General features: G+C 40.5%; 1 protein-coding gene across 2 annotated transcripts; it reads right to left on the reverse strand.

The window, feature by feature from the left end:
- Nucleotides 1-343: 343 nt before the first annotated feature.
- Nucleotides 344-25513, reverse strand: PLA2G12B (phospholipase A2 group XIIB). Of its 2 annotated transcripts, none has more exons than XM_027596281.1 (4): nucleotides 25161-25513; nucleotides 11077-11165; nucleotides 7229-7394; nucleotides 344-758 (listed from the first exon to the last, which is right to left on the reverse strand). In XM_027596281.1, the coding sequence occupies exons 1-4, from the start codon at nucleotides 25369-25371 to the stop codon at nucleotides 637-639; spliced, it is 588 nt and encodes a 195-aa protein (XP_027452082.1). In that variant the 5' UTR covers nucleotides 25372-25513; the 3' UTR covers nucleotides 344-636. The 2 variants fall into 2 exon arrangements, with proteins under 2 accessions (XP_027452082.1, XP_027452083.1); XM_027596282.1 differs by having other exon boundaries at nucleotides 344-755; nucleotides 25161-25504.
- Between the last annotated feature and the right edge of the window lie 1163 nt (nucleotides 25514-26676).

Genomic DNA, 26676 nt, shown 5'->3' on the forward strand with positions numbered 1-26676 from the left:
GAAAAAATTGAACCTCAGAGACCTAACTCCATCTGACCTCACCTTCATTGGCCTTAACCAGGTAAGTCTCTGACTTTACCCACCTGTTCTCATCTCTCCAGCACCAGTGGGAATGGTGGTTATCATTGGTGGAACTTACCAGGATGGGCTCTGTTCTCTTCTAAGTGAAATGGAAGCACATTGGTGATAATGGAATTCATTCATCTCTTTTCTAAAAAGTACACTTTATTAAATGTGAGATGCTTACTGGCAACTGAAACATGGACCAGAGGAAAGTCCTTGCCTCCCACATGGTTGGACTCTGCAAAATGTCACTTATGAATATAATTACCAAGTCCAGGAATCCCAGTATTTTTGTCTTTATTTTAGTCTTTAAGAACTGAAATGCCAGGCAAATGTGTCTTGGTTGGGGAGACCATTGTTAAATGAAGAGTAGTCTTCAAATCACTCCATGGCTTCTTTCCAATTCTCCTCGAAGGATGGGACTCACTTCTCAGCTGTAGAACAAGTCTTTCTTTCTCTTGCTTTGTGGTATCCAAACTTCTGGAAGCAAGGATGAGACACATCTGCCACACTACCATCTCAGAGACTGACAGTTGTGGCGTCACTCAAAACCAGGAAGGGATCGCCTCTTTCTCATAACTCTGCTTTCTCCTCTTCTGCACAGATGCAGGCTGCCCGTTGGCTATTCATAAAAGGTCGGCAGCCCAAGGTCCATACAGTATTGAACACAGTATCAGCCAGAGAATCACAGGCTACTTGAAAAAGATGAAGAGAAATAAAAGGTTAACATACAAGACTACCTCAGGTAGTTTGAGTAATTTTAAGAAGCAATGTAATTCCAAGGATAACATGGTATCTGGAGGAAAGTAAAGGCAGTAATCCAAATACAGAATTAAAAAGAAAAACATACATGTAAGAGAAGCTTTTTCGTAAGCTTCCATCCCATCTAATAAAGCAGAATATACTTTGGGATACCCTTCTTTTATGGGCCTCCAGGTCAAAATCATGTTTAGCAATCAGAATCTCCCATACCACTATGCTCACTCCATGGAAACTCTACCATTTTTGCAGAATACTCGCTCAGGTAACTCTACTATGTTTCCTATAGCTTTCTCTGTTCAAGTGTGGGATGAATAACAATTCACTCATTGAAAAACCATGTGTGTTGGTCAATAATTCTCTTAGGCATCAGGGCTACAAAGACCAAAGTGACCCCTACCCAAGTACTCACAGTTTGGATAAAGAGGTGGGCAGGATGGATAGGTAAACAAATGGTTACACTACACCATGATGGAAGTGAAATCAAGGCTGTATGGGAACCCACAGAGAGACTCTCTATCCCTCTGGGGCTAAGAGTTATTAGGGAAGACATGTCAGAACACCTTCCTTTAGAATTTTGATAGGGATTACAGTGAATCTGTAGATTGTTTTGGGTAGTAGGCACATTTTAAGAATATTAATTCTTTTAATCCGTGATCACAGAATATCTTTCCATTTATTTGTGTCATCCTCAATTCTTCCATTAATGTCTTATAGTTTTCAATGCACAGGTCTTTCACCTCCTTGGTTAAATTTATTCCTGGGTATTTTATTCTTTCAATGCAATTGTAAATGAAAATTTTTAAAATTTTTCTCTCTGATAATTCATTATTAGTGTATAGGAACAAAACTGATTTTTGTATATTAATCTTGTATCCTGTGACTTTACTCAATTTATTAGTTCTAACAGTTTTTTTGGTGGAGTTTTTAGGGTTTTACATATATGATATCATGTCATCTGCAAATAGCAATAGTTTTACATCTTCCATTTTTTTATTTAAAAAAATTTTTTATTTTATTATGTTATGTTAATCACCATACATTACATCATTAGTTTTTGATGCAGTGTTCCATGATTCATTGTTTGTGTATAACACCCAGTGTTCCATGCAGAACGTGCCCTCTTTAATACCCATCACCAGGCTAACCCATCCCCCCACTCCCCCCGAACCCTCAGTTTGTTTCTCAGAGTCCATAGTCTCTCATGGTTCGTCTCCCCCACCGATTTCCCCCCACTTCCATTTCAATTTCGATGTCTTTTATTTCTTCTTTTTGCCTAATTGCTCTGGCTAGAATGCTTCCAGTACTATATTAAATAAAAGTGGTGAAAGTGGGCGTTCTTGTCTTACTCCTGATCATAGAGGGAAAGCTTTCAGCTTTTCTCCGTTAAGCATGATGTTAGCTGTGGGCTTGTCATGTATGCTCTTTCTTATGTTGAGATATGTTCCCCTCTACCTATTGTGTTGAGAGTTTTTTTTTTAATCACAAATTGATATTGAATTTCATTAAATGCTTTTTCTGCATCTATTGAGATGACTATATGATATTTATCCTTTATTTTGTTAATGTGGTGTATCACATTGTCTGGTTTGCTGATGTTGAACCATTCTTACATCCCTTGAATAAATACCACTTGATTATGATGTACGATCCTTTTAATGTATTTTTGAGTTAGGTCTGCTAAAATTCTGTTGCAGATTTTTTGCATCTATGTTCATCGGGGATATTGACCTCTAATTTTCTTTTCTTGTGGTGTCCTTGTCTAGTTTGGGTATGAGGGTAATGCTGGCCTCATAGAGTGAGTTTGGAAGTGTTCCCTCCTCTTCTATTTTTTGGAAGAGTTTGAGAAGGTTGGTATTAATTTTTTTAAATGTTGAAGCCATTTAAATGAATGATTAATTCTTCTTTAAATGTTGAAGCCACTTTAAAAGTCCATCTTGTTCATTTGTTGGGAGATTTTTTGATTGCTGACTCGATCACCTTACTAATGATCAGTCTATTCAGATCCTACTTTTTCATTATTCAGTCTTGGTAGGTTGTGTGTTTCTAGGAATTTACCCATTTCTCCTCCGTTGTCCAATTTGTTAGCATATAATTATTCATAGTAGTCTCTTGTGATCCTTTGTATTTCTGTGGTATCAGCTGAAATGTCTCATCTTCCATTTCTGATTTTATTTATTTGAGTTCCGTCTCTTTTGTTCTTAGTGAGTCTAGCTACAAGTTTGCCTATTTTGTTCATCTTTAAAAAAAACAGCTCCTACTTTCATTTATCTTTTCTATTGTTATTTTAGCCTTCATTTCATTTATTTCTGCTCTGATCTTTGTTATTCCCTTTCTTCTACTAACTTTGGGCTCCATTGCTTTTCTTTTTCTAGTTCCTTGAGGTGTAAAGCTAGAGTTTGTTCAAGATCTTTCTTTTTTTTCTTGATATAGGCATTTATGGCTATGAATTTCCCTCTTAGAACTATTTTTGCTGCATCTCATAAGTTTAGGTATGTTGTATTTTCATTCTTCTCAATATTTTTTAAAAAGATTTATTATTTTAGAGAAAGAGAGCAGGGGGAGGGGAAGAAGGAAAGAATCTCAAGCAGACTCTCCGCTAAGTGCAGAACCCGATGAAGGCCTCAATCTCATGACCCTGAGATCATGACCTAGCCAAAATCAAGAGACAGATGCTGAGGTGCCTGGGTGGCTCAGTCAATTAAGTGTCCAACTCTTGATTTCGCCTCAGGTCATGATCTCAGGATCAAGATCAAGCCCCACCTCAGGCTCTGTGAAAGGCAGGGAATCGGCTTGGGATTCTCTCTCTCCCTCTCCCTCTGACCCTCCCCCACACACTCTTTCTCTCTCTCTCTCTAAAGCAAAAATAAATAAATCTTAAAAAAAAAAAGTCAGACACTTAATTGACTGAGCCACTCAGGTGCCCCTCAATATTTTTTTCTTATTTCTCTTTTGATTTCTTCTTTGGCCCTTTGGTTGTTTGGTACCATTTGTTTATTTGCTCTCTACATTGCTCTCCCCACTTCTAGTCAATATTGTATTGGAAGTTCTAGACAGGACAGTTGGCAAGAGGAATACGTAAAAGTCATCCAAATTGGAAAGGAAGATGATATGTAGATGGCATTATCTTGTGTATAGAAAAACCTAAGGAATCCACTAAAATCTATTAAAATTAATAAGTTGAGCAAGGTTGCAGGATAATAGATCAATATACAAAATCAGTTGTACATATATATGTATACATATTTATACAACAACATACATACACACATATATTTCTGTACATCATTAATGAAATAAAATTAAGAAAATTTTATTTATAATAACAACAAAATGAATGAATTAATACTTATGAATATATTAAACAAAAGAAGTGTAAAGACTTGTGTTCTGAAAACTATAAAACATTGTTGAAAGAAATTAAAGAAAATCTAAATAAATGGAGAATTCATCATGTTCATTGATCAGAAAACATAATTTTGTTAAAATGGTAATATGCCTCAAATTGATCTACAGATTTAACAAAAGCCCTATCAAAATTCCAACTGCCAAGTCTTTCAGAAATTGACAAGCTGAACCTAAAATTCATATGGAAATGCAAAGCATCCAGAATATCCAAAACATCCTTGGAAAAAGAAGGACAAAGTTGAAGGACACTTCCTGATTTCAAAGTTTACCACAAAACCACAGTAATAAAGACAGTGTGGCACTGGCATAGATCAATGGAATAGAATTGAAAGTCTAGAAATAAACACTGCATTTATATTCAATTGATTTTTGATAAGGGTGCAAAAACAATTAAATGTGAAGAAGAATAGTCTTTCAGCAATATGCAGGAACATCTGTATATACACATATAGAAGAATGAAGTTAGACTTCTTTCTTACACCATATGTAAAAATTAACTAAAAGTAGATCATAGACCTAAATGTATAAGCCAAAACAAAACTCTTAAAAGAAGAAACTCTTAGAAGAGCAAATCTTTGTGACCCTGGGTTAAGCAAAGCCTTCTTACATATGACACCAAAGTATAAGAAGCAAAAGAAAAAAATAGTAAATTGGACTTAATCAAAATGTAAAACTTACGCGTTACAAGTAATTTCATCAAGAAAGTAAAAAAAAACCCACAAAATGGGAGAAAATATTAGCGAAATCTATATTTGATAAGGGACGTGTGTCCAGAATATATAAAGAACGCTTACAACTCAACAATAAAAAGACAAGTAACCCAATTTAAAAAGAGGCAAAGGATCCAAATAGACATTTCTCCAAAGCAGACACTTAATGGCCAATAAGCACATAAAAAGTTGCTCATCATAAGCAATCAGGGAAATGCAAATCAAAACCACAATGTGATACAATTTCACACTCACTGGGGTCTATAATTAAAAAGACAGAGGGGCTCTTGACTGGCTCATCGGAAGAGCATGTGATTCTTGATCTCGGGGCCATGAGTTCGAGCCCCATGTTGGGTATGGAGATTGCTTAAATAAATAAACTTTAAAAAAAACTGATAATAACAAGGGTTGGTAAGGATGTAGAGAAATTGGAACTTTAATACATTTCTGGTGGGAATGTAAAATAGTACAGCTGTTTTGGAAAACAGTTTGTCATAAAATTACCATTATAACCCAGAATTCCCCTCCTAGATATATATACTCAAGAGAAATGAAAAGATATGTCTCCACAAAACCCCACACATCAATGTTCATACCAGAATTGTTCATAATAGACAAAAGGTGAAAACAACCCAAATGTCCTTCATTTGGTGAATAAAGAAAATACATTATATCCATATAATGGAATATAGGTTAGCAATAAAAAGGAATGAAATACTGATACATGCTACCCCATGGATGAAACTTGCTTAGTTAAAGAAGCCAGTCACAGAAGACCACATATTTTATGACTCCATTTATATGAAATGTCCAGAATAGGCAAATCAATAGAGGTAGAAAGATTTATGGCTGTCAAGGGCCGGGTAGCGGAAAGATGGAGTGGGCTTGCTCGTGGCTATGGGATTTCCTTTTGGAGTGTTAAAATGTCCTAAAATTGATTGTGGGGCTGACTGCATAGTTCTCTGAACATATTTTAAAAGCATTCAAATTGTTCAATTGTATCGTATGTGAATTATATATATATATATAAAGCTATTTAACAACAACAACGAAAATGATCAGAATGTTCCAAGCAGAGGGAACTATAGCGGCAGAAGGATATGGTCCATCAACCCAAGGAGTTTGGAATGGCAGAAGTCCGGAGAGAAATCAGAAATATGCATGATGATGCTGGAGAGGTAGGGTAGTGGATGAGAAAGGGCTACGTATATCATCCTAAGGAGTTTGGATTTAATCCCAAGGAAGAGGAACCAGTTGAAGGACTTATACAGAGGGTGGAAATGACTGGATTCATGTGGTACAAAAATATATCTGGTCCCTCTGGGGAAAAATAGATTGGATGGGACCAGAGATTTGATTAACTTGCAATAACCAGTTAAGTGGTATATCAAAGAGATATTTAGGAGAAAGAATCGATAGGATGTTGCTTAGAGGAAGTAAGTTGACCCGACCCTAGATTAGCAGCAGGTACTTATTCACCTTTTGTAGGTACAGATAGTGTAATACTCCCTTTTACGGGGCCTAATTAATTATTCATATGTTCAAGCCTTCACACATTCCCTTTAGGACTACACCCTAGACATCGATCTATGAAAACAGTCCAAGATTCTTTCTCCTGCTGACATTCTCAAGTGGCATGAGGCCAGCTCCTTATAAATTTAAATGTCAAACTTTGCCATCTAAAGATATATAATGCTAATACCTGGATGTAATGTTCTGGCTTTGGAAACTAAAGGATTAAAGCTTTTCCTAAGGTGAATTGGGGAAAAGAAATTACACAATCAGCGCTAGAAACTGGGTGGCTAAGCAGTTGTTTAAAAATAATTATCCTCAAGTATACAGAGAGCTTCACACAAAAAAGATAGGTTTTTACAAAATTCTTTGCCCAACTGAGAACAAAATAAGGAAAAAAGGGCTTACACCAAACCAAGTTGTCCTATACAGAGTAACTCCTGATACGGAAAATTATTTAATAGTGGAATGCATAACCAAAGCCAGTTGGGCAACTCTTTCTCCGGTCTTAAAGGACAGATTTTTAGATCTCTGGGAAGGCTTTGGTGTGGCCTGTCCATCAGGAGTGTGGCCAGCAGCTCCTGGGCAGGACAGCAAGAACTTTAGTAAAGGAATGCCCAGAATCTTACTTCACCCTTCTTATGTTTGTCACAGTGCTCTAGAAAGAAAGTTCAGTGAGCTCTAATGGTCCCTTTGCATAACCCTCTGGATACATTTCTGTATGAAAACAGGAACAGAACTCCCTGCTCACCAGCAGATGCCCTTAAGATACCTACCTTCCACGTTGGAGACAAAGCCCAGACTCCGCTTCAGGTCAGAACAGATAGAGTGGAGACACCATCGGAATTTTGCATCACAACGATACTTATTGGCACCGCAAGTATCATAACAGACGTCCAGCTGGTTGCAGCACTTGGTCATTGCTGGAATGCCCAAGTCCATCTGGGGAAAAGTGAAGGAAGAAAACGCCGCGTTTAGACTAAGGACCTTAGGCAACCTTGCCCTCCTTGTTATGAACTAGCCAGTCCTCAAATTCCTGTTATACATTCAGATCAATTCCGAAACACCAGCCTCTCGGGAGAACACATCTGGTTGACAGTCACGGGATGTTAAGTTTCAATCATGGTTCAGTTATTAGTTTATGAACTCTGAATAGTGAATTTTCCTCTTTTTCTTTTAGAGGCAGTGATTTTCAAATTCGCGGGCCACTATAGTCATGAGAATAGAGATCAGAAGGTTAGTCAAGAAGGCAGAGCTGCAGGACTTCCAAATCCAACTAAAACCTATGCTATGTGAGATTTTGCTTGAGCCAAGGACCTGAAAGCTCAGAAGTATGAAAAATTAAGCCTCAGTTCATCAAGAGGTCACCAGCATTTATCAGGGACCCATCCCACACAGCACTGTTTTAAAGGTTGTGTTATGTGTCAGGGAGCAGGGTGGGCTCTAGAAGGCATGGTTCCCGACCGTGGGCTGACTGCAGTCAAAAGCGAGATCTGACACACACACACAGACATGTATTAAGCATCCTATAACAGTTGCAAATGTTGTGGCATAAACTGAGTAATGAGGTTCATAGAATACCACATCTAGAGTTTGATAACTCTACATGGGTTTTTTTGGAGAGGCTTATTAGTGATGAGGGTAGACTTAGGGTGTAGCAGGTAAAGAAAGGAGATATGAGCAAATCATATGTGAGCAAGTCAGTTTGTTTAGTCTTTCAAGGGCTTAGCAGGGATGTATTTGTTTGTTTGTTTATTACTTTTTAATTAGAGAGAAAGGCAAGTCAGTGGATGGCCCTGACTTGCAAAGTAACCGGTAAGAATTGATCAAAACTCTGGAGCAAGGCAAGCACATGATGGAATGAATGATTACAGAGAGTGATCGTTCTGTGGTCTGTGAAATAGTTTGGAACAGGGGTGTTGAGACATAGGTAGAGCATCTTAGAATCTTTTGCGGTTCTTCTGTTCATAGACTTGGACCCAAGGGGAGACTGTGGAAATCTGGTTTCACAATATAGGTGGGGATTGATTGATTAATCAGCTACTATAGATTCTTTCCATTTGGGTCTCCTTAAGTGGTCCCTTATTTGAACTTTTACTCCAAGGACACCTAAAGCAGAATATGGACATTGATAGTTTAAAATGCCCTTCTGAGAAAAAGAAAAGAAAACACATTGTTACATTAAGAGATAATGTAACTCATTAGACAAGGTTACAGCCTGGGCCCTGCGTTTCTGGGCAGATTCCTATCATCTGATTCCTTCCATTTTGCTTGTACCTCATCCCTACAACTAAACATACATCACAGCAGAGGTAACTGAAAATTCGATGAGTATAGTTGCTATCATTCAAGTCAACTAAATTCTTGAACTAGGTCTAAACAATACTTGTACCAACAAACAAAATGGCATTATTCCCGAAATAGAGTGCCTACTGTTGTTGAAAACTGACCCCTCCCAAAATATGTAACGTGAAGACAGAGTTTGGGGGTAGAGAAGGGACATGGTTTATTCCTTTGGCAGGCAAAGGGGGCTGCAGCTGGCTAACGCCTCCGAGATCACACGCCTGTCCTGGGGTAAGAGGCTGAGAGGTTTTATAGAAAAATACAGGATTGGGGCAGTTTCAATAGGAATCTGGTTCGTGCTACCAGCTGTGCCCCGTATGTCTTCAAGCGCTGGTGCCGGCCATCCACGTCTTGGTACTAAGTATCAACATTCATACTGAGTCCCTAGAACAAAGGGCTCTACAGAAAAACAGTGATGGGGAGGGGGAGGTTTCAAGAATGAGGAAGAGAAAAATGTGTTCACAAGTCAAGCCTTGCTGAAGCATTAATGTGTCCATCTTCATTTCCATCCATTTGTACATTTCCATAGAGGTTTCAATACCACTTCCATAGTTACTAAATTGGTATCAAGTATATTTGCCAAAAAAGGGGATTTCTCTAATATAAATATATATTTGAAAAGATTGCCTTTCCTCTGTGTCCATGCACGTACTGATGATTGTGGACAAGGCTGGGCCTACGGCGGTGCAGGTTGTGCAGTGTGCAAAAGCATCCTATCAAAGGGGGCACCTCCCCACAAGACATCATAGATTTGTATATTTATTAAGAAAAATGTCTAGCCAGGGCGCCTGGGTGGTGTAGTTGGTTAAGCGTCTGACTCTTGGTTTTGGCGCAGGTTGTGATCCCAGGGTCGTGGGATCCAGCCCCTTGTTGGGCTCTGCATTCAGCACGAGTCTGCTTTACATTCTCTTTCCCTCTCCCTATGCTCCTTTTCTCACTCTCTTGCTCTCTCTCTCTCAAATAAATAAATAAATCTGTTAAAAAAAAAAGAAAAGAAAAATATCTAGCAAATGGCAAATTTCCTCTCCTAACAATCGTATATTAGGATAAATTTCTGACAAATAGAAGAGGCAAGGGGACATTTCCCCAATTTGCACAAAAATGCCACATTGGTGGGCAGCATTTTGTTTTTAAAGATTTTATTTATTTATTTGAGAGAGAGAGAGAGCACAAGCAGGAGGAGCAGCAGAGGGAGAGGGAGAAGCAGATTCCCTGCTGAGCTGGGAGTCTGATGTGGGGCTTGATCCCAGGACCCGGGGATCCTGACCTGAGCCGAAGGCAGATGCTTAACTGACTGAGCTACCCACGCACCCCAGTGGGCAGCATTTCTGATAGAAGAAAAAACATTTTGCTGCTTAGAAGACTATTACAAAGTAAAATCTTTCGAATCAGCGGAAAAGTGAAGTTGAGCCTGACTAAGGCAGAATTCAAAATTATAGCTTAGGTGTGAAATCCCTCTACCTACATTTTACATAACACCTCTTTTCTGAAGTAAAAAAGATAAAAGGGCCTCCAAGAGGTCTTAAAATCAATCAGTTTATTACTTGTTTTCAGGGAAGGCCAGTAGTTTGAGAAACGGCCAGCAGTAGGAAGAGAAATGTTGAGCCAGCGGTTAGATTGGGGGGTGCGGGTGGGGGCTGGATGCTTGTATGTGGGTGAGTATGTGTAGAATACTATGATCTTAGTACTCTAAACATAGTTGGTTTGATGCTACCAGCTTGATCTCAACCACTTGCCAAAGTCTTTGCTGGTCAGTGCCAAAGGCTCCAGCATATCCTGGGAAAAGTCTCACTAAATTTAAATTAGTCAAACTTGTCAGATTTCATATGAAGTGATGTTTGATCCCTTACGATTTGGCTGATACTTGCAGTGGTGATTTTAAAGTTCACTACATAAGGTCTTATCTGAGGAGAGCTGCCTCTGATAAAAGGAAATCAGATACTTTCTTTGAAAATTATCTCCCTTACTCTGTATCCAATTTTTTTAAAGACCTCATTTATTTATTTGTCAGAGAGAGAGAGCACAAGCAGGGGGAGCAGCAGGCAGAGGGAGAGGGAGAAGCAGGCTGTCTGCTGAGCGGGACTCGATCCCAGGACCTTCGGATCACAACCTGAACCAAAGGCAGATGTCTAACCGACTGAGCCCCCCAGGCATCCCTCCAATTTAAAGCAATTCTACTGCTCAGCCATATTCCATAAATGATCACTCCCATCAGGGATAACTCTTGGACTTGCCTTAGTTAAAACCAATCAACTAAGAAAATAATGATGGTGGTACGTACACTTTCTGGTACCTTGAGGCCCAGGAAATAGGAGCTGCAGCCGTTGGGCTCCTGAGGCTTGTAGCCAGGTCTGGGCATGGGTGCCTTTCCTAGCAGGAGAAAGAGAGGAAAGAAGCAGAAAGAAATATTTAGAAATTAAGCATTTGGGAACATTCATCAAACAAAAATTATCTAAAAGCATATTCAATGTTTCCTTTAAAAGTCATCATTCGTCACCAGGTAGTCACATCCCGGTTCGGTGGTAATTGATGGTGATGATGATGATAATGTCGTAAAAGGGTAACAATCTTCAGACTAGTTTGGTGTTTTTCTCCTACTCTCAGAGAATTTTATGAGCATTCATTTACTAACAATTCTAATGTTTTGCTTTTATTTTTTTCTTTTCTCATTTTTATTTTTTATTCTTTTCTTTTATTTAAAATCAATTAACATACAGTGTATTCTTAGTCTCAGAGGTAGAGTTCAGTGATTCATCAGTTGCCTATAACACTCAGTGCTCAGTACATCACATGCCCTCCTTAATGCCCATCACCCCTGTTACCCTCCACCTCCAACAACCTCAGTTTGTTTCCTATAGTTAAGAGTCTCTTATGGTTTGTCTTCCTCTCTTATTTCGTCTTGTTTGATTTTCCCCTCCCTTTCCCTATGATCATCTGTTTTGTTTCTTAAATTCCACATATGAGTGAGATCATATGATATTTGTCTTTCTCGGACTGACTTATTTTATTTAGCATTATACCCTCTAGTCCCATTCACTTCATTGCAAATGGTAAGATTTCAATTTTTTGATGGTGGAGTAATATTCCATTGTGTATATATAATACCACAACTTCTTTATCCATTCATCTGTTGATGGACATCGGGGGTCTTTCCATAGTTTAGCTATTGTGGACGTTGCTGCTATAAACATTGGGGTGCATGTGCCCCTGGAATCACTATGTTTGTATCCTTTGGATAAATACCTAGCAGTGCAATTGCTGGGTCATAGCGTAGCTCTATTTTTAACTTTTTGAGGAACCTCCATACTGTTTTCCAGAGTGGCTGCACCAGCTTGCATTCCCACCAACAGTGGGAGTTGAGTGTGATCGAGTTCAAGTTTTAAAGCATTGTGATCTAAAATATGCAGGAAATAATCCCAATCTTTTGGTACCAGTTGAGACCTGATTTGTGACCCAGTGTGTGACCTATTCTGGAGAATGTTCCATGTGCACTCAAGAAGAATGTATATTCTGTTGCTTTAGGATGGAATGCTCTGACTATATCTGTGAAGTCCATCTGGTCCAGTGTGTCATTCAAAGCCCTTGTTTCCTGTTGACCTTCTGCTTAGATGATCTGTCCATTGCTGTGAGTGGGGTGTTAAAGTCCCCTACTATTATTGTATTATTATCAATGTGTTCCTTTAATTTTGTTATTAATTGGTTTATATAATTGGCTGCTCCCAAGTTAGGGGCATAAATATTTACAATTTTACAATCCTGGACTTCAAGCTCTATTACAAAGCTGTAATCATCAAGACAATAATGGTACTGGCACAAAAACAGACACATAGATCAATGGAACCGAATAGAGAACCCAGAAATAGACCCTCAACTCTATGGTCAACTAATCCTCGACAGCAGGAAAGACTATCCAATGGTAAAAAGACTGTCTCTTCAACAAATGATGTTGGGAAAATTGGACAGCCACATGCAGAAGAATGAAACTGGACCATTTTCTTATACCATATAAAAATAAACTCAAAATGGATGAAAGACCTAAATGTGAGACAGGAATCCATCAAAATCCTAGAGGAGAACACAGGCAGCAACCTCTGTGACCTCAGCCACAGCAACTTCATGCTAGACACGTCTTCAAAGGCAAGGGAAACAAAAGCAAAAATGAACTATTGGGACTTCATCAAGATAAAAAGCTTTTGCACAGCAAAGGAAACAGTCGATAAAAGTAAAAGACAACTGACAGAATGGGAGAAGATATTTGCAAATGTCTTATTAGATAAAGGCTAGTATCCAAAATCTATAAAGAACTTATCAAACTCAACACCCAAAGAACAAATAAGTTCTGCCCAGTCAAGAAATGGGCAGAAGACATGAACAGATATTTCTGCAAAGAAGATGTACAAATGGCCAACAGATACATGAAAAAATGCTCAACATCACTTGTCATCAGGGAAATACAAATCAAAACAGCAATGAGATACCACCTCACACCAGTCAGAATGGCTATAATTAACAAGTCAGGAAATGACAGATGTTGGTGAGGATGAAGAGAGGAACACAAATATATGGAGGTTAAATAGCAAACTACTAAAGAATGAACAGGTCAACCAGGAAATTAAAGAAGAATTTTAAAAAATTCATGGAAACAAATGAAAATGAAAACACCACAGCTCAGAACCTTTGGGATGCAGCAAAGGTGGTCCCAAGAGGGAAGTATATAACAATACAGGCCTTTCCCTAATGTTTCTTAAGTGCATGACTTTGGAGGTCAGGTCCATGCAAAATGGAACTAAAACTCAAGGTGTCTTGGGGCACCTGGGTGGCTCAGTCGGTTAAGCCGCTCATTCATGATTTCAGCCTCAGGTCATGATCTCAGGGTCATGAGATCAAGTCCCATGCTGGGCTCCAAGCTCAGTAGGGAGCCTGCTTGAGATTCTCTTCCTCTCCCTCTGCCCCTCCCCCAGCTCACGCACATGTTTTCTCTCTCTCTCTCTCTAAAATAAAATAAACTCAAGGTGTCTTACTCCTTTATCCACTGTAAGACGAAGCAGAGCATTACCTGATCACACACTTAACAAATCAGAACTTTAACAGTACCTCAAAATTTTTTCAGAATAACTTGAAGGAAATTTTGCAAGATTCCATAAATGTAAGCAAAGCATTATTGATCAAAGAGCAAAGAAAACATCACCGTGCAGTATTTGAAACTTTGTATCATAGAACTAAGCAGAAACGATCTTGTTTCTGCTACATGGCTACATGGCTTTTGAGTTATTTTATAATCTTGCAATTCTGTAGAGAGAAGTTTCATCAATGTTATCAATGGTAGTAGTCATCACAGGTAAAGAGAAGCTTGCAGGACAGTCGTAACAGTGAGTATTTTCCTGTTATCCAGCTAAGGAATATGGGACTAAGGGGCGTGTGACTTGCCTAAGTCGTGCACTGAGTGGGGGGAAGTAGCATATAAATCCAGATTTCTTGTTTTATGTCTCCAAAGCCCATGTTCTTCCACCATACCCTTTTTAAGAGATGCAAGACAAGAGAGCATAAGACTGAGGAAATAAGCTAAGAATTAATCCTCAGAATGAGGCACATAGCATTTCTTTTTTCTTTTTTTTCTTTCACCTTCTCCTACAAGGTATTACATTTTTAGTTATTTGATATTATGAAATATTTCAAAACTGAAGAAAAGCCAGAGAAAACAACACCCATATACCCACTACACAAACATAATAAATGTTAACATAGCCAAACTTGCTATCCATATTTTTTGGTTTAATTAAATGTCACAAGTACAGTTGAAGCCCCCTTTGCACTTCCCTGTTTTAATTTTTAGATACTAAGTCTATGCTTTAAAGCCCTTCCTCCTTATTATCCTTAAAAATAGTTTTGACTATTCTTGGACCTATTGTCTTACAGTTGAATTTTAGAGTCAACTTAGTAAATTCTACAAGAGATAGTACAGGATTTTTATTGAAAATACATTGACTTTATAGATTAATCTGGAGACAGCTGATTTTTCTTAGAGTATTCTATCTTCCCAAACATGGGTATAATACAGTTTTCTATTTACTTGGGTCTTCCTTTATGTTCTTCAATAGAGTATTATAATTTTCACCATATATTTATTCTATCCCCTACATACTGTATTATTCAGGTGCTTAAACAAAATAGAATATATCATAATCCAGAATTAAGAATCATAAGGCTCATATGGCAAATCTGCACTTTTCTGGAACCCAGGCTGCTTCAAGCCTTCTGCTCTACGAGCCCTAGAATGCAACCCTGGCTCTCATGGTTCAAGATGGAGCTTCAGGCAATACATCCACACTGCAAGCAGCAGGATAAAAGGAGGTAGTGGGTCATAGCCCCACTCTTTAATAAACACACTCTGGAATGGTACACGCATCACTTCCTCTTATTTCCCTTTGGCCAGGCCTTAATCAAACAGCAATACCTAGTTGTAAAAGTGGGCTAGGAATTGAAGTCTTTTTTCAATAGAGGCATCCATGAGCCCAGCTTAAAGTTGGGGAGGAGGGGTTTATTACTATAGAAAAGGGGCAGGATAATAGGGGACACTAAGCAGTCTCTGCCACTATCTGTTTGGTTTTTGTTTCTGTAGTATGACGAGTATATGAGATCATGGTTCAAGATGGTCTCCAGCAATCCCCGTCTCTTGGTGTTTGTGCCCTTGTGTGTTATCCCAGGGTCGGTCTATGTGACCTAGGGAATATGGCAGAAATGGAAGTATGTTTCTTCCAAGATGAGGTTATCTATCAGCCCTAGAAAACCACTAACCAACTTTCTGTCTATAAATTTGCCTATTCTGGACATTTCACATAATGAAATCATACAATATGTGGCCTTTTCTGTCTGCTTCTTTCACTGAGCATCACGTTTTCAAGGTTCATTCATGTTGTAGCATGGATCAATATTTCATTTTTTTTATTGTCAGTAAGTGTGATGAACATTTAGGTTTTTCCCACTTTTTGACTATTATGAAAAACGCTACTACAAACATTATTTTGTGTGGACAATATGTTTGCATTTCCCCAGAGGAATAAAACTTCTGGGTCATATGCTAACTCTGTTTAACATTTTGAGGAGCTACCAGACTATTTTCCAAAGTGGTGGTACAATTTTACATTCTCCACAGCAATGTATAAAGGTTCTAATTTCTCCACATCCTCTCCCCCACTTGTTATAATCTGTCTTTTTGATTACAGCCATTCTAATGAATGTAAAGTGGTATCTCGTGGTCATTTTGATTTGCATTTCCCTAATAACTTATTATGTTGATTGTCTTTTTCTGTGCTTATTGGCCACTCATATGTCTTCTTTACAAATACTTTCTCCCATTCTGTGGCTTGTCTTTTTTTCTTTCTTTCTCTTTCTTTCTTTCTTTCTTTCTTTCTTTCTTTCTTTCTTTCTTTCTTTCTTTCTTTCTTTCTTTCTTTCTTCTTTCTTTCTTCCTTCCTTCCTTCCTTCTTTCTTTCTTTCTTTCTTTCTTTCTTTCTTTCTTTCTTTCTTCTTCTTTCTTTCTTCTTTCTTTCTTTGTCTTTTTCTTTCTTTCTTTCTTTCTTTCTTTCTTTCTTTCTTTCTTTAGGATTTATTTATTTGTTTGTTTGTTTGTTTGCCAGAGAGAGGGCAGGGTAGAGAGAGAGCGCGTGAGCAGGGGGAATGACAGGCAGAGGCAGAGGGAGAAGCAGGCTCCCCACTGAGCAAGGAGCCCAATGTAGGACTCAATCCCAGGACCCTGGGATCGTGACCAGAGCTGAAGGCAGACGCTTAACTGACTGAGCCACCCAGGAGTCCCTTCTTTCGCTTTCTTGATGGTATTCTTTGAATAGCCAAAGTTTTTAATTTTGATGAAGTCTACTTTCTTTTTTTTTTTTAGGTGAAATTCACATTTCCGTCTTAAAGTGCACAGTTTAGGGGCATTCAGTACATTCATAATGTTGTGCAACCACTGCCTCTGTCTACTTTCAAAACATTTTCATCACCCTCCAAAGGAGATTTCGTCACCCTCAAATGCCCATTAAACATATTCTCTCCTCCTTCCAACCCCTGGCAACCACTAATCGGCTTTGTCTCTAGGGATTTACCTCTTCTGGATATTTGAATAAGTGGAACCATATAATATGTATCATTTTGTGACTGCCTTCTTTCACTTAACATAATATTATCAGGGCTCATCTGTGTTGTAGCATCTATCAGTACTTTGTTCTTTTTATGGCTGAATACTATTCCATTCTCTGGATATACCACAATTTGTTTATTCATCCATCCATTGATGGACATTTTGTTTGTTTTCATCTCTTGGCTATTGTGAAGAGTGCAGCTGTGAACACTGGTGTGCAAATATTTGTTTGAATATCTGTTTTCAATTCTTTTGGGTACATACACCTAAGGAGTGGAATTGCTGGGTCATTTAGTAATGCAATGCTAAACTTTTTGGGAAATTATCCAACTGTGTTCTTCAGCAGCTGCACCATTTTAAATTCTCACAAGGAATGCACAAGGGTTCCAATTTCTTCACATCCTCAGTTTCACTACACTGTATCCAGGTGTCGATTGTATATTCTTCTCCTGGTTGGAACGATCTGAAGGCCTGGTTTCCTTCACTTCTGGAACACATAGCCACTGTCTGAATGTTTTCTTTTCCTCATTCTCCTTAATTTCTCCTCCTGGGCCTCATATTACTGAATGATGAATCTTCTTAACTATGTCCTTTATATATCTTAACCTCTCTTTTACATTTTCCATCTTTTTTCTCTCTCTGCACTGAATTTTGACCAGTCCATCAAATCTATTTTCCATTTCACCAACTCTCTAGGTTCACTAATCCGCTATTTAACCCATCCACTGAGTTTTTTCTTTCAATGACTATAATTTTCACTTCTTGGAATCCTGTTTGATTCTTCTTTTAAATCTGTATATTCGTTTTCACTGAGTTCTATTTTTTTATGTTTTCTAGTCCTTCTTTTATTTACTTAATAATTTCAAATATTCTTGTTATATTATTTTATGGTCTCCAGTCATTGGGATGCTAAGTCATTTTTTAATGTCTGCTGAGTCTCCCTCAGGTTCGATTATTTTTTCACATGGTATGTAATAGTTTAGTAAGACTTCAACTTCAGAAGGGCTTGTTTTTCTAAAGGAATTCCTGGGCCCTGGGTCATGTAGTAAAGAGTGGTTCCTCAATTACCTTTGCTGTGGTTCCAGGAGTCTTAAGATTCTACAAACACTAGTATTTATGTGAATTTTTCAGCTTGGAACTCATCCCAGGCCAACTGTATAAGTTCAAATTCCTCACCTGTGAACAGAATATGTTTGGAGTAGTGATTTTTTTGGTGAGTGTTCTTTATTCCGCTTTCAAGCCTCAGCCCCAGGGGGATGGATATCATCCCTGCTACTTTCTTAGAATATTGGATAGATCTTTTCTAATCCATTTAAACAGACTGGGCAGGGATGCCTGGGTGGCTCAGTCGGTCAAGCGTCTGCCTTCAGCTCAGGCCATGATCCCAGGGTCCTGGGATCGAGTCCTACATTGGGCTCCTTGCTTGTCAAGGAGTCTTCTTCTCCCTCTGCCTCTGCTGCTCCCCCTGCTTGTGCTTGCTCTCTCTCTCTGACAAATAAATAAAATCTTTAAAAAATAAAATAAAATAAAATAAAATAAAATAAAATAAAATAGACTGGGCAGCTCTTCAGGCTCTAAGCTTTATACAGACTGTTCATTTCCAAATTCCCAATTCTTACAAGTGAAAGTTATTCTTCCTCTCTTTGTATGAATATTTTTTAATAGTTTTTTAAAAAGATTATTTATTTATTTATTTGAAAGAGAGAGAGAAAGAGCATGAGCAGGGGGAGGGGCAGAGAGAGAGAGAGGGACAAGCAGGCCCCCCACTGAGCAGGGAGCCCTATGTGGGGCTCAATCCCAGGACCCTGGGATCATGACCTGAGCCGAAGGCAGATGCTTAACTGACTGAGCCACACAGGTGCCCCTCTTTGTCTGAATATCAAAACTGATTCCTCAGCCCCTAGAGTCTACATATGTACCTGACTAAAAACTCCAAGGTTTTTAGCATCAGCCCCTACTCACCACTTTGACATTGCTCTTCCCCTTCAACTGGAACTTACAGGTTTCCCTTTATTCCATTTTAGCTCGAGGCTGTATTATTTTTAATGTTTTCTTTTCATCCAACATTTCTTATTTGTAATGGAGAGGAACTGTGCTTATTGATGGAGTCTGCCAGCCCACCAGTAATCTTTACATGACTTTCCAAAGTTCTTGAGAAAGGTAACCTACCATTGATATGGTACTAACCTACTCTGTGTGTGCACGTTTGTGTGTGTGTGTGTGTGTGTGTGTGTGTGTGTGTGAGAGAGAGAGAGAGAGAGAGAGAGAGAGAGAGAGAGAGAGAGAATTACCAGGAGTTGGGGAATGGGTAAAATGTACTAAATAATGTTAGCAATCAAATTACACATATGAAAATAATCACACTATGCCATAGATTAAATGTGAATTGTCTCTTGTAGGTAAGATGATTATGGTGATTTTATTTTTTCTTTGGATTGTTCTTTTTTTTTTAACATTTTATTTATTTGAGAGAGAGGGAGAGAGAGAGAGAAAGAGGGCACAAGCAGGTGGAGGGGCAGAGGGAGAGGGAGAAACAGACTCACCACCAAGCAGGGAGCCCTTGTGGGGCTCGATCCCAGAACTCTGGGATCGTGACCCGAGCCGAAGGCAGACGCCCAACCAACTGAGCCACCCAGGTGCCCCTGGATTGTTCTTTTACAAATGTCCTACACATACCAACTTAAAAGAAATTAGGGGGGAAATTTTTCAGGAAGAAACAAATGTGTAAATTTTGGGATAAAACTTATCTCTTTAATAATTTTGTTGATAAAGAGCTTTTGCAGCAGACACAGTGCAGTTTTCTGGGGTTACCCTCTGCCTTTTTTGTACTTGGTGACTCACAGAAGATAAAATTCTGATATCCCAGTTTGAAAGCTAATGGAATGCCAACTCCAGACACTTCCTACCTGTCCTGCTATGATGGTTTTTCTTTCTCTTTCTTTCTTTCTTTTTTTCATATTTAATAGTTCATGATAGCTGCAGGAATTCCATTTAGGAATGAAGCTTTAAAGAAAGTTCTAAGTAAAAGGGTGATGGTTTGAGTCTGGGCAGAAATAATTTACTATATCCTCAACTGATAGTTTGAGTTGTTTTGAGTTGCATTGAGTCTTTACAGTTTGATGTTTTGAGTCTAGGCACTCATAATGTACTATGTCCACAGATTAATTTTATTTTCTGGTTTTGGCTATTTACAGGAGTGGGGGGATGACCACTTGGTCCTTTAGTTCACGGGTTGGCAAACGATGGCCAAGACCAGCCCATTGCTGGTTTTGTATAGCCTGCCAGCTAAAAATTGTTTTTATACTTTTAAATGGTTGGGGGGTAGTCAAAACAAGGATAATATTTTGTGTCATGTGAAAATTACATGAAGTTCAAATAGTAGTGTCCATAAAAAGTTCAACTGGAACACAGCAGGGGTCATTCATTACATTTTAGCTATGACTGCTTTCACAAAAAATGCTAGCAGAAGGTTGTTATAATTGTGATGTAAGGATGGCTTTCTAAGCAAGACACAACAACATTCAGAAGCCATAAAGAAAAAGACTGACAGACTTGATCTCATGAAAATGAAAACCTTCTGAACAAAGTGAAACACCATAAAACACGTCAGACACTTAAAAGACAAACAAGGGAGATTTCGGAGGAGGGTCAGCCATGAAAGCCGAGTTCTGCCACAGGGCATGCACACTACCTCCCGCACCGAACCTTTTTCTCCCTCTCACGTTTGTCACTGAAAAGCACAGTAAAAACTTCTGGGCTTTATTACTCAGGTCAAGGGTTATGTCTTCCCGGGAGGGTGTGCCTCTTCTCCCCACCCAGCTGGCTCCTGCAGACACTGTGCTCCACTAGAAATCTAGAATCAAAGTACTTGACTTGAAATGTATATCCTTCCAGGCTCACCTGGGTGGCTCAGTCGGTTAAGCGTCTGACTCTTGATTTCGGCTCAGGTCATGATCTCAGGGTGGTAGGATGAGCCCCAAATTGGGCTCCACACTCAGCAGGGAGTCTGCTTGAGTTTCTCTCTCCCTCCCTCTCCACCCCTCCCCGGCTCATGCACGCTCTCAAGTGGGCATGCTCTCTCTCAAATAAATAAATAAATCTTGAAAAAAAAAATAAATGTATATCCTTCCAGAAACACTCAAATATAGCATGAGGAACACATCAAGGGAAAAAAGCAGAACAACGACAATTTTACTGAAGCAGTAAACTCTATTTCAGTTGCTAAAACTGATTAAGTTACTGCAGGAGGGAGGATGACGAGTTTGTCCTGGTTTGCCTGGGACTGCGCCCGTGTTAGCACCAGAAGTCCCTACCCCAGAAATCCCCACTCCCACCCTGCCTCTTCCCTCGGGCCCCAGCAGACTGGGACATTGGGTCACCCTAGCACGAGAACAATCTTTGCCTCTAAACCAGTGGCTATTTCCTTTTCTCAGGCTGTGGATCCCCTTAAGAATCTGATGAAGGTCACAAATCCTTTCCCTGGAAAAATATACAACACAGGTTCATAAAATTTTGCTCTAGATTTTACACAGATAAAAAGCCCTCTTGAAAAAAGAAGACTGATATTTAGAGATACTTTTTCTAGAACTAAACCCAAGAAGAAATTCATCATGAGGTCCTTTTATCAAAGTGTGAATGTGGACAGTATCTTCAATCATGATTTACAAGACACAGAAACTCTGCTCCAAATACCCTCATCCAGAGACCTTCATAAAGGCACAGAACACTTAAATCATCATTCGATGATTTCTTCCAGAAGCTGAGAGGGTGTTGTCCAGCCGCTGGGATTTCTGTGTTTTTTAAGTTTATGTTGAAAGAGAACGGGAAGAATCTGAATGCATAATTAACCTGTTCATCAGGCCATCTTTCTTTTTTTTTTTTTTTTTTAATTTTTTTATTGTTATGTTAATCACCATATATTACATCATTAGTTTTTGGTGCAGTGTTCCATGATTCATTGTTTGTTCATAACACCCAGTGCTCCATGCAGAACGTGCCCTCCTCAATGCCCATCACCAGGGTAACCCATCCCCCTACCCCCCTCCCCTCTAGAACCCTCAGTTTGTTTTTCAGAGTCCATCATCTCTCATGGTTCGTCTCTCCCTCTGACATACTCCCCTTTTCTTCCTCTCCTGTTATCTTCTTCTTTTTCTTTTTTCTCAAAATATGTTGCATTATTTGTTTCAGAAGTACAGATCTGTGATTCAACAGTCTTGCACAATTCTTTCTCATAAGGTTTATAAAATTTATTTGCTATCTGCCATACTCCATACATAGCACTAATTCTTTCTATATATTCTCTTTAGTTCTTATAACAACCTTGTAGGTTGTAAAGTAGGTGTTATTAACATTATTTATAAACATGAGTCAACAAAGGTTGAGTTAGGTAACTTGCCCAAGGTCACCCACAATGGAATTCACGCACCCCTACCCCCAGTTCAAACCCATGATTTTTCCATTACTAGTTATTTCTCAAAGTCTGGTTCAAGAACCACCTGTACAGTTCCAGAGTCCTACCACAGACCTACTGGATCAGAATCTCTGGGGGTGGGAGAGGGAATCTTGTTCACATTAGTGCAGACCTCTAATAGCAGTTGGGTTACATCTGTTATTGATACCTGCTGAATCTCATTATATTGATAGCCCAATCCTTGGCAATTACAGATTTTGTGTGTTGACAAGAAAACAAGCTGCTATAGATCTAAAAAGTGGGGAAACCGATGTTGACACAATGTTGTTCACCTGTCTGAACAACCCTCGGGCTGAAGTTCTCCAAGAATGACCTCTTAAAATAGCGCTCCATACCTTGACTGCACTTGGTAATCACCTGGGAAACATTAAAAATACTGATGTCTCCAACCCGCAGAGATTCTGATTAAATTGGTTTGGGCAGCAGGGGTTTTGAAAGCCCCCCAGGTGCTTGTTAAGTGCAGGGCCAAGATAGAGAACTATGGTTTTAAGTAGTGGTTAAGTACCTATCAAATAGAAATTTTTTCTTGTAGACTACTTGTTGCTAAATTATTTCCTCTGACAAAAGATTGCACCCTTCAAAGCAGATTTTTTTTTTCTCAGAAGTGTGGTCTCAGGACCATCAGCGTCAGAATCACCCGGGAACTCTTAGAAATGCAAATTCTCTGGCCACACCCCTGACCTACCGCCCTACCCAATCAGAAACAGGGGAGAGGCCGGGGAGGGTGAGGGGAAGGGGTTGGTGGCGGGGCAGCCGTCTTTTTAAACAAGCCCACCAGACGATTCAAAGCATAGGGGAGTTTGAGAACCACTGCTTTAAAGAAAGAAGCATTATGCACAAGAAGTGTATCACAAAGCAAACTGAGAAAGGACAGAGACCCGGTTAATTATTAGGTATTATCTGTTCCAAAGATTGCTTGATTGACGGTCAACCTGAGAAGATATTTTGTACTGTTTGGCCACAGCCTCCAGGTCCTCAGCTCCACTGAGTTCCAAAGGTAATAAGGCTTAACCCCGTATTTCCTACGTGTTTTTCAGGCCCCTCCTTACGGGCTCTGTTTTCAGAGTGAGTGGAGTTATTTGCCTTCCCGCAATGTCTTTGTTGACTATGCCCCATCCCCCATCAGTGACTGCTGACCCTGTCCAGGTAGAGGCTTACAACCAAATTTTGCTGAAATCTTTTAATGCTGTTTTGTTCGAGAAGGAAGGAGAAGGTTTGATTCTTGTTTTCCTAAAAAAAATTCCTGTGGTCCTGTATTTGCTAAACCACAGGCCTAAGTCTCTTATTGCCTGTAGGAAGGAAAACGACACCTGTATTTATTCAATATGTGAAGTGCATTACCTCCTTCCTGCACCACTGATGCAAACTGGGTGAGCACAGTCCAGTGACAAGGCACCTCTGCATTTGCCCAACCCACCTTGGACAAAGATGGGGCGAGGGGCCCAGGGGGTCCTAACAAAGACGGCTTTTTACCCTATGGGATCTTCGCAGAGAAGATGCAGCTCCTTTGTTCACCATAACTGTATGTGGTTAAAACGTGTGTCCTGCGAGACTTTTGGTTGTGCTGCAAGGATGACCCATTGTCTTTGAGTCACTTGGTTCGTAAGGAAGTGCTGTCCCTGGCTCAAAGATGGAAGGGAGTGAGCGAGACTGACTGGGTGAGTCCAGCAATTAAGCAGCTTTTTTGAGTTTCTCTCTCGAAGCTGAGCTTTATCTGCTGAGTGTTTGGAGAAAATATTTCTCAAATGGTTTCCTGCTAGGCTAGACTGACTCACCATTTTCATCCAATCTCATGATGAAATATTTGATAAATGAAGCCATAAAACGAATGCTATGTGGAACTGTGTGTCTTTCGAAAACCTGCTCAGCCGCATTTAAAGTCACCCCTGCCTCCCGGCTGCGAGGTCCAGGGCCCCGCTTTCTGCTGCCCTTACACATCCCCTGGTGCAGAGAAGGGAGACCTGACGCCAGGGCCTCCTCTTGGCAGTACGTGTGCACCCTGGCTCCCAGGGACCCTCTTTACAACTCCGGCAGGGTAGGGCTCCTACCCGTTCTCAATTGTACATTGGACATCAGTCCCTCAGGCCTGACGCAAGGCCTGCTCAGGGCCCGACCCACGGTGGGCAGAGACGGCTGGCTGCAAGCCCTCCCTATCCCCTGCAGGCCTTGCTGCTGAGCAAGGCAGCGGCAGCAGGGACTGCCCTCCTGGGAGGGTCAGACACACTGACGCCTGTCAGAGACTGACAGAGCTGGAAGGAAGGTGTGAACTGCATGAGGGAGAGAGTCACAGCGCGGCTGAGGAGGCTGTTTCACCTGCTGGCAGAATTGTCTCCGAATGCTCATCTCCAGTGTTCATCCATAGGAACTCCTCCCAAAGACCCCTCATCTTCACCGCCCCCCCACTCTTGCTTCCTGTTCCTCAGAACTGGCCTCACAGCAAACTCATTAAAGAGGCCCCGGGGAACAAGGCTCCCTGGAGTAAGTTTGTTAGAAAAAATACAGGCCGCTCAGTGAAATTTGTATTTCAGGTAAACAAGCAATAATTTGTCAGCGTGAGTGTGTCCCAAATATTTCAAATATATTAACAAATTATTGGTTGTTTATTTGAAAATCAAATTTCACTGGGAGTCCTATGTTTTTATCTGCTGCATCTGGCAAGCCGACTCAGGAGGTGGCTGACAGGGAGAAGGGCACGCCAGACTGGGGCCGCGCTCCGGCTGCCCGCAGGCCCACCGGGGGAAGCCTCGTGTACACTTACCGTATCGACATCGATACTGACAGACTCCATTTTTCCCTCCCAGCAGCTCCAGAAAGGAATCGAAGTAGCTGTTGACAGATTCAAAGCTGCCCCTGATGTGCCGAAGGCCCCAGTCTGAATAGGACTCCTCAGCCTCGGGGCTGGTGTCACTCTGAGCCAGGCCACCTCCCAGGCTGAGCCACAAGATCAAGAAGCCGGTGGCCAGCTTCATCCTGAAGCCAGGTAGGTACTGAGGTCCTTCCTCAAACCCCAGCCAGTGTCCCAGGAAGTCCAGGCCCACAGCCTGCTGGCCAGATGTCAAGCAGGACTGGAAAGGGGATTATCTGGAACTCTCAATCAGTGTGTTCCCCCAGAGATGGACTTTAAACATAGCCATGGAGGTTGGGATGAGATCAGGGCAATTAGAAAGGGCAAAGGTTAGGCAGTGGGAGGGCCTGTCTGAGGGATGGCCAGTGAGAGAGAGCACTTTAAAGTGGATTCCCCTGGCCTGGAGGAGGGAGATGTGGGCCCACTTGCAGGAGGCATGAGCAGCGGAGCAATTGGAACTCTGCCCCCATCCAGCTTGTTAACCTATTGATCAGTTACAAGTTTGGTCCCTCAGAGCTAGCCTCTTGACACAAGAGCTTGTCCCCGGGTCTCGGCGCCACCCCGAAGTCAGTCACCTGTGCATGGTCTCCAGGGAGATTAGGCAGGATGTCTTGAGGGTTCAGGAAGCCCCCAGTGACAGTGGTTTAACCGTGTCACCTGTACCAACGGCCAGGATATTGTCAGAGTGCGCATGAAGTGGGCTTTCAGATTTGGGACCCCAGCTTCTGCCTTGCTGTCTTCTTGGCTCTCAGACTCCGTCCTCCAATCCGGCAGAGCTCCTAAGTGCAGCTACCCTAGCGCTGGGACATTTTTGCGTCTTTGCTTCCAGCAGTGTTGTTCCCACTCTGGGTCTGATGCCTACAGATTTCCCAGGGATGCTGCTGGGGAATTCCGCTCTCCTCGTGTTGTTTTTACTTGGAGCTGCTTAGAAGTTAGGGGAGTTATAAGAAACAGTGTTTGAGGGCGCCTGAGTGGCTCAGTCGTTAAGCATCTGCCTTCAGCTCAGGTTCTGATCCCAGGGTCCTGGGATCGAGCCCCGCATTGGGCTCCCTGCTCTGAGGGAAGCCTGCTTCTCCCTCTCCCACTCTTCCTGCTTGTGTTCCCTCTCTCGCTGTCTCTCTCTCTGTTAAAAAATAAATAGAAAAATCTTAAAAAAAAAAAGAGTATTTGAAATTTTAGGCTTTACAACCTTTGATGGGAGTCCAGTGTTTTGGCATCACTTTCATACTTTGCTTTTAGTCATATGAAGAAATAAATTCCATCCATGAGATCACTCATCTAGATAAATGATAACTTTATGAACAGAATGTGTCATTGAGGTTCTCTCTCAAAAGTCTGGAAAACTCCATAGGAAATAATGAGTTACATTTCTTTATTTTAGATAAGAAATCTATTTATCTAGACACTCAGACTCCATGAAGGGCAATGG

This window comes from Zalophus californianus, chromosome 15, assembly GCF_009762305.2.
Source record: "Zalophus californianus isolate mZalCal1 chromosome 15, mZalCal1.pri.v2, whole genome shotgun sequence".
NCBI lineage: Eukaryota > Metazoa > Chordata > Mammalia > Carnivora > Otariidae > Zalophus > Zalophus californianus.

What these genes read in the sequence shown, in the direction of transcription:
- PLA2G12B (XM_027596281.1), bottom strand. Translation starts at nt 25,371, where the DNA reads ATGAAGCTGGCCACCGGCTTCTTGATCTTGTGGCTCAGCCTGGGAGGT. An exon ending in GCCTCAAGGTACCAGAAAGT is followed by an intron (nt 7,395 to 11,076) that starts GTACGTACCACC and finishes ACTTTTCCCCAG; the next exon opens with ATGGACTTGGGCATTCCAGC. An exon ending in CTTTGTCTCCAACGTGGAAG is followed by an intron (nt 759 to 7,228) that starts GTAGGTATCTTA and finishes ATCTTTTTCAAG; the next exon opens with TAGCCTGTGATTCTCTGGCT.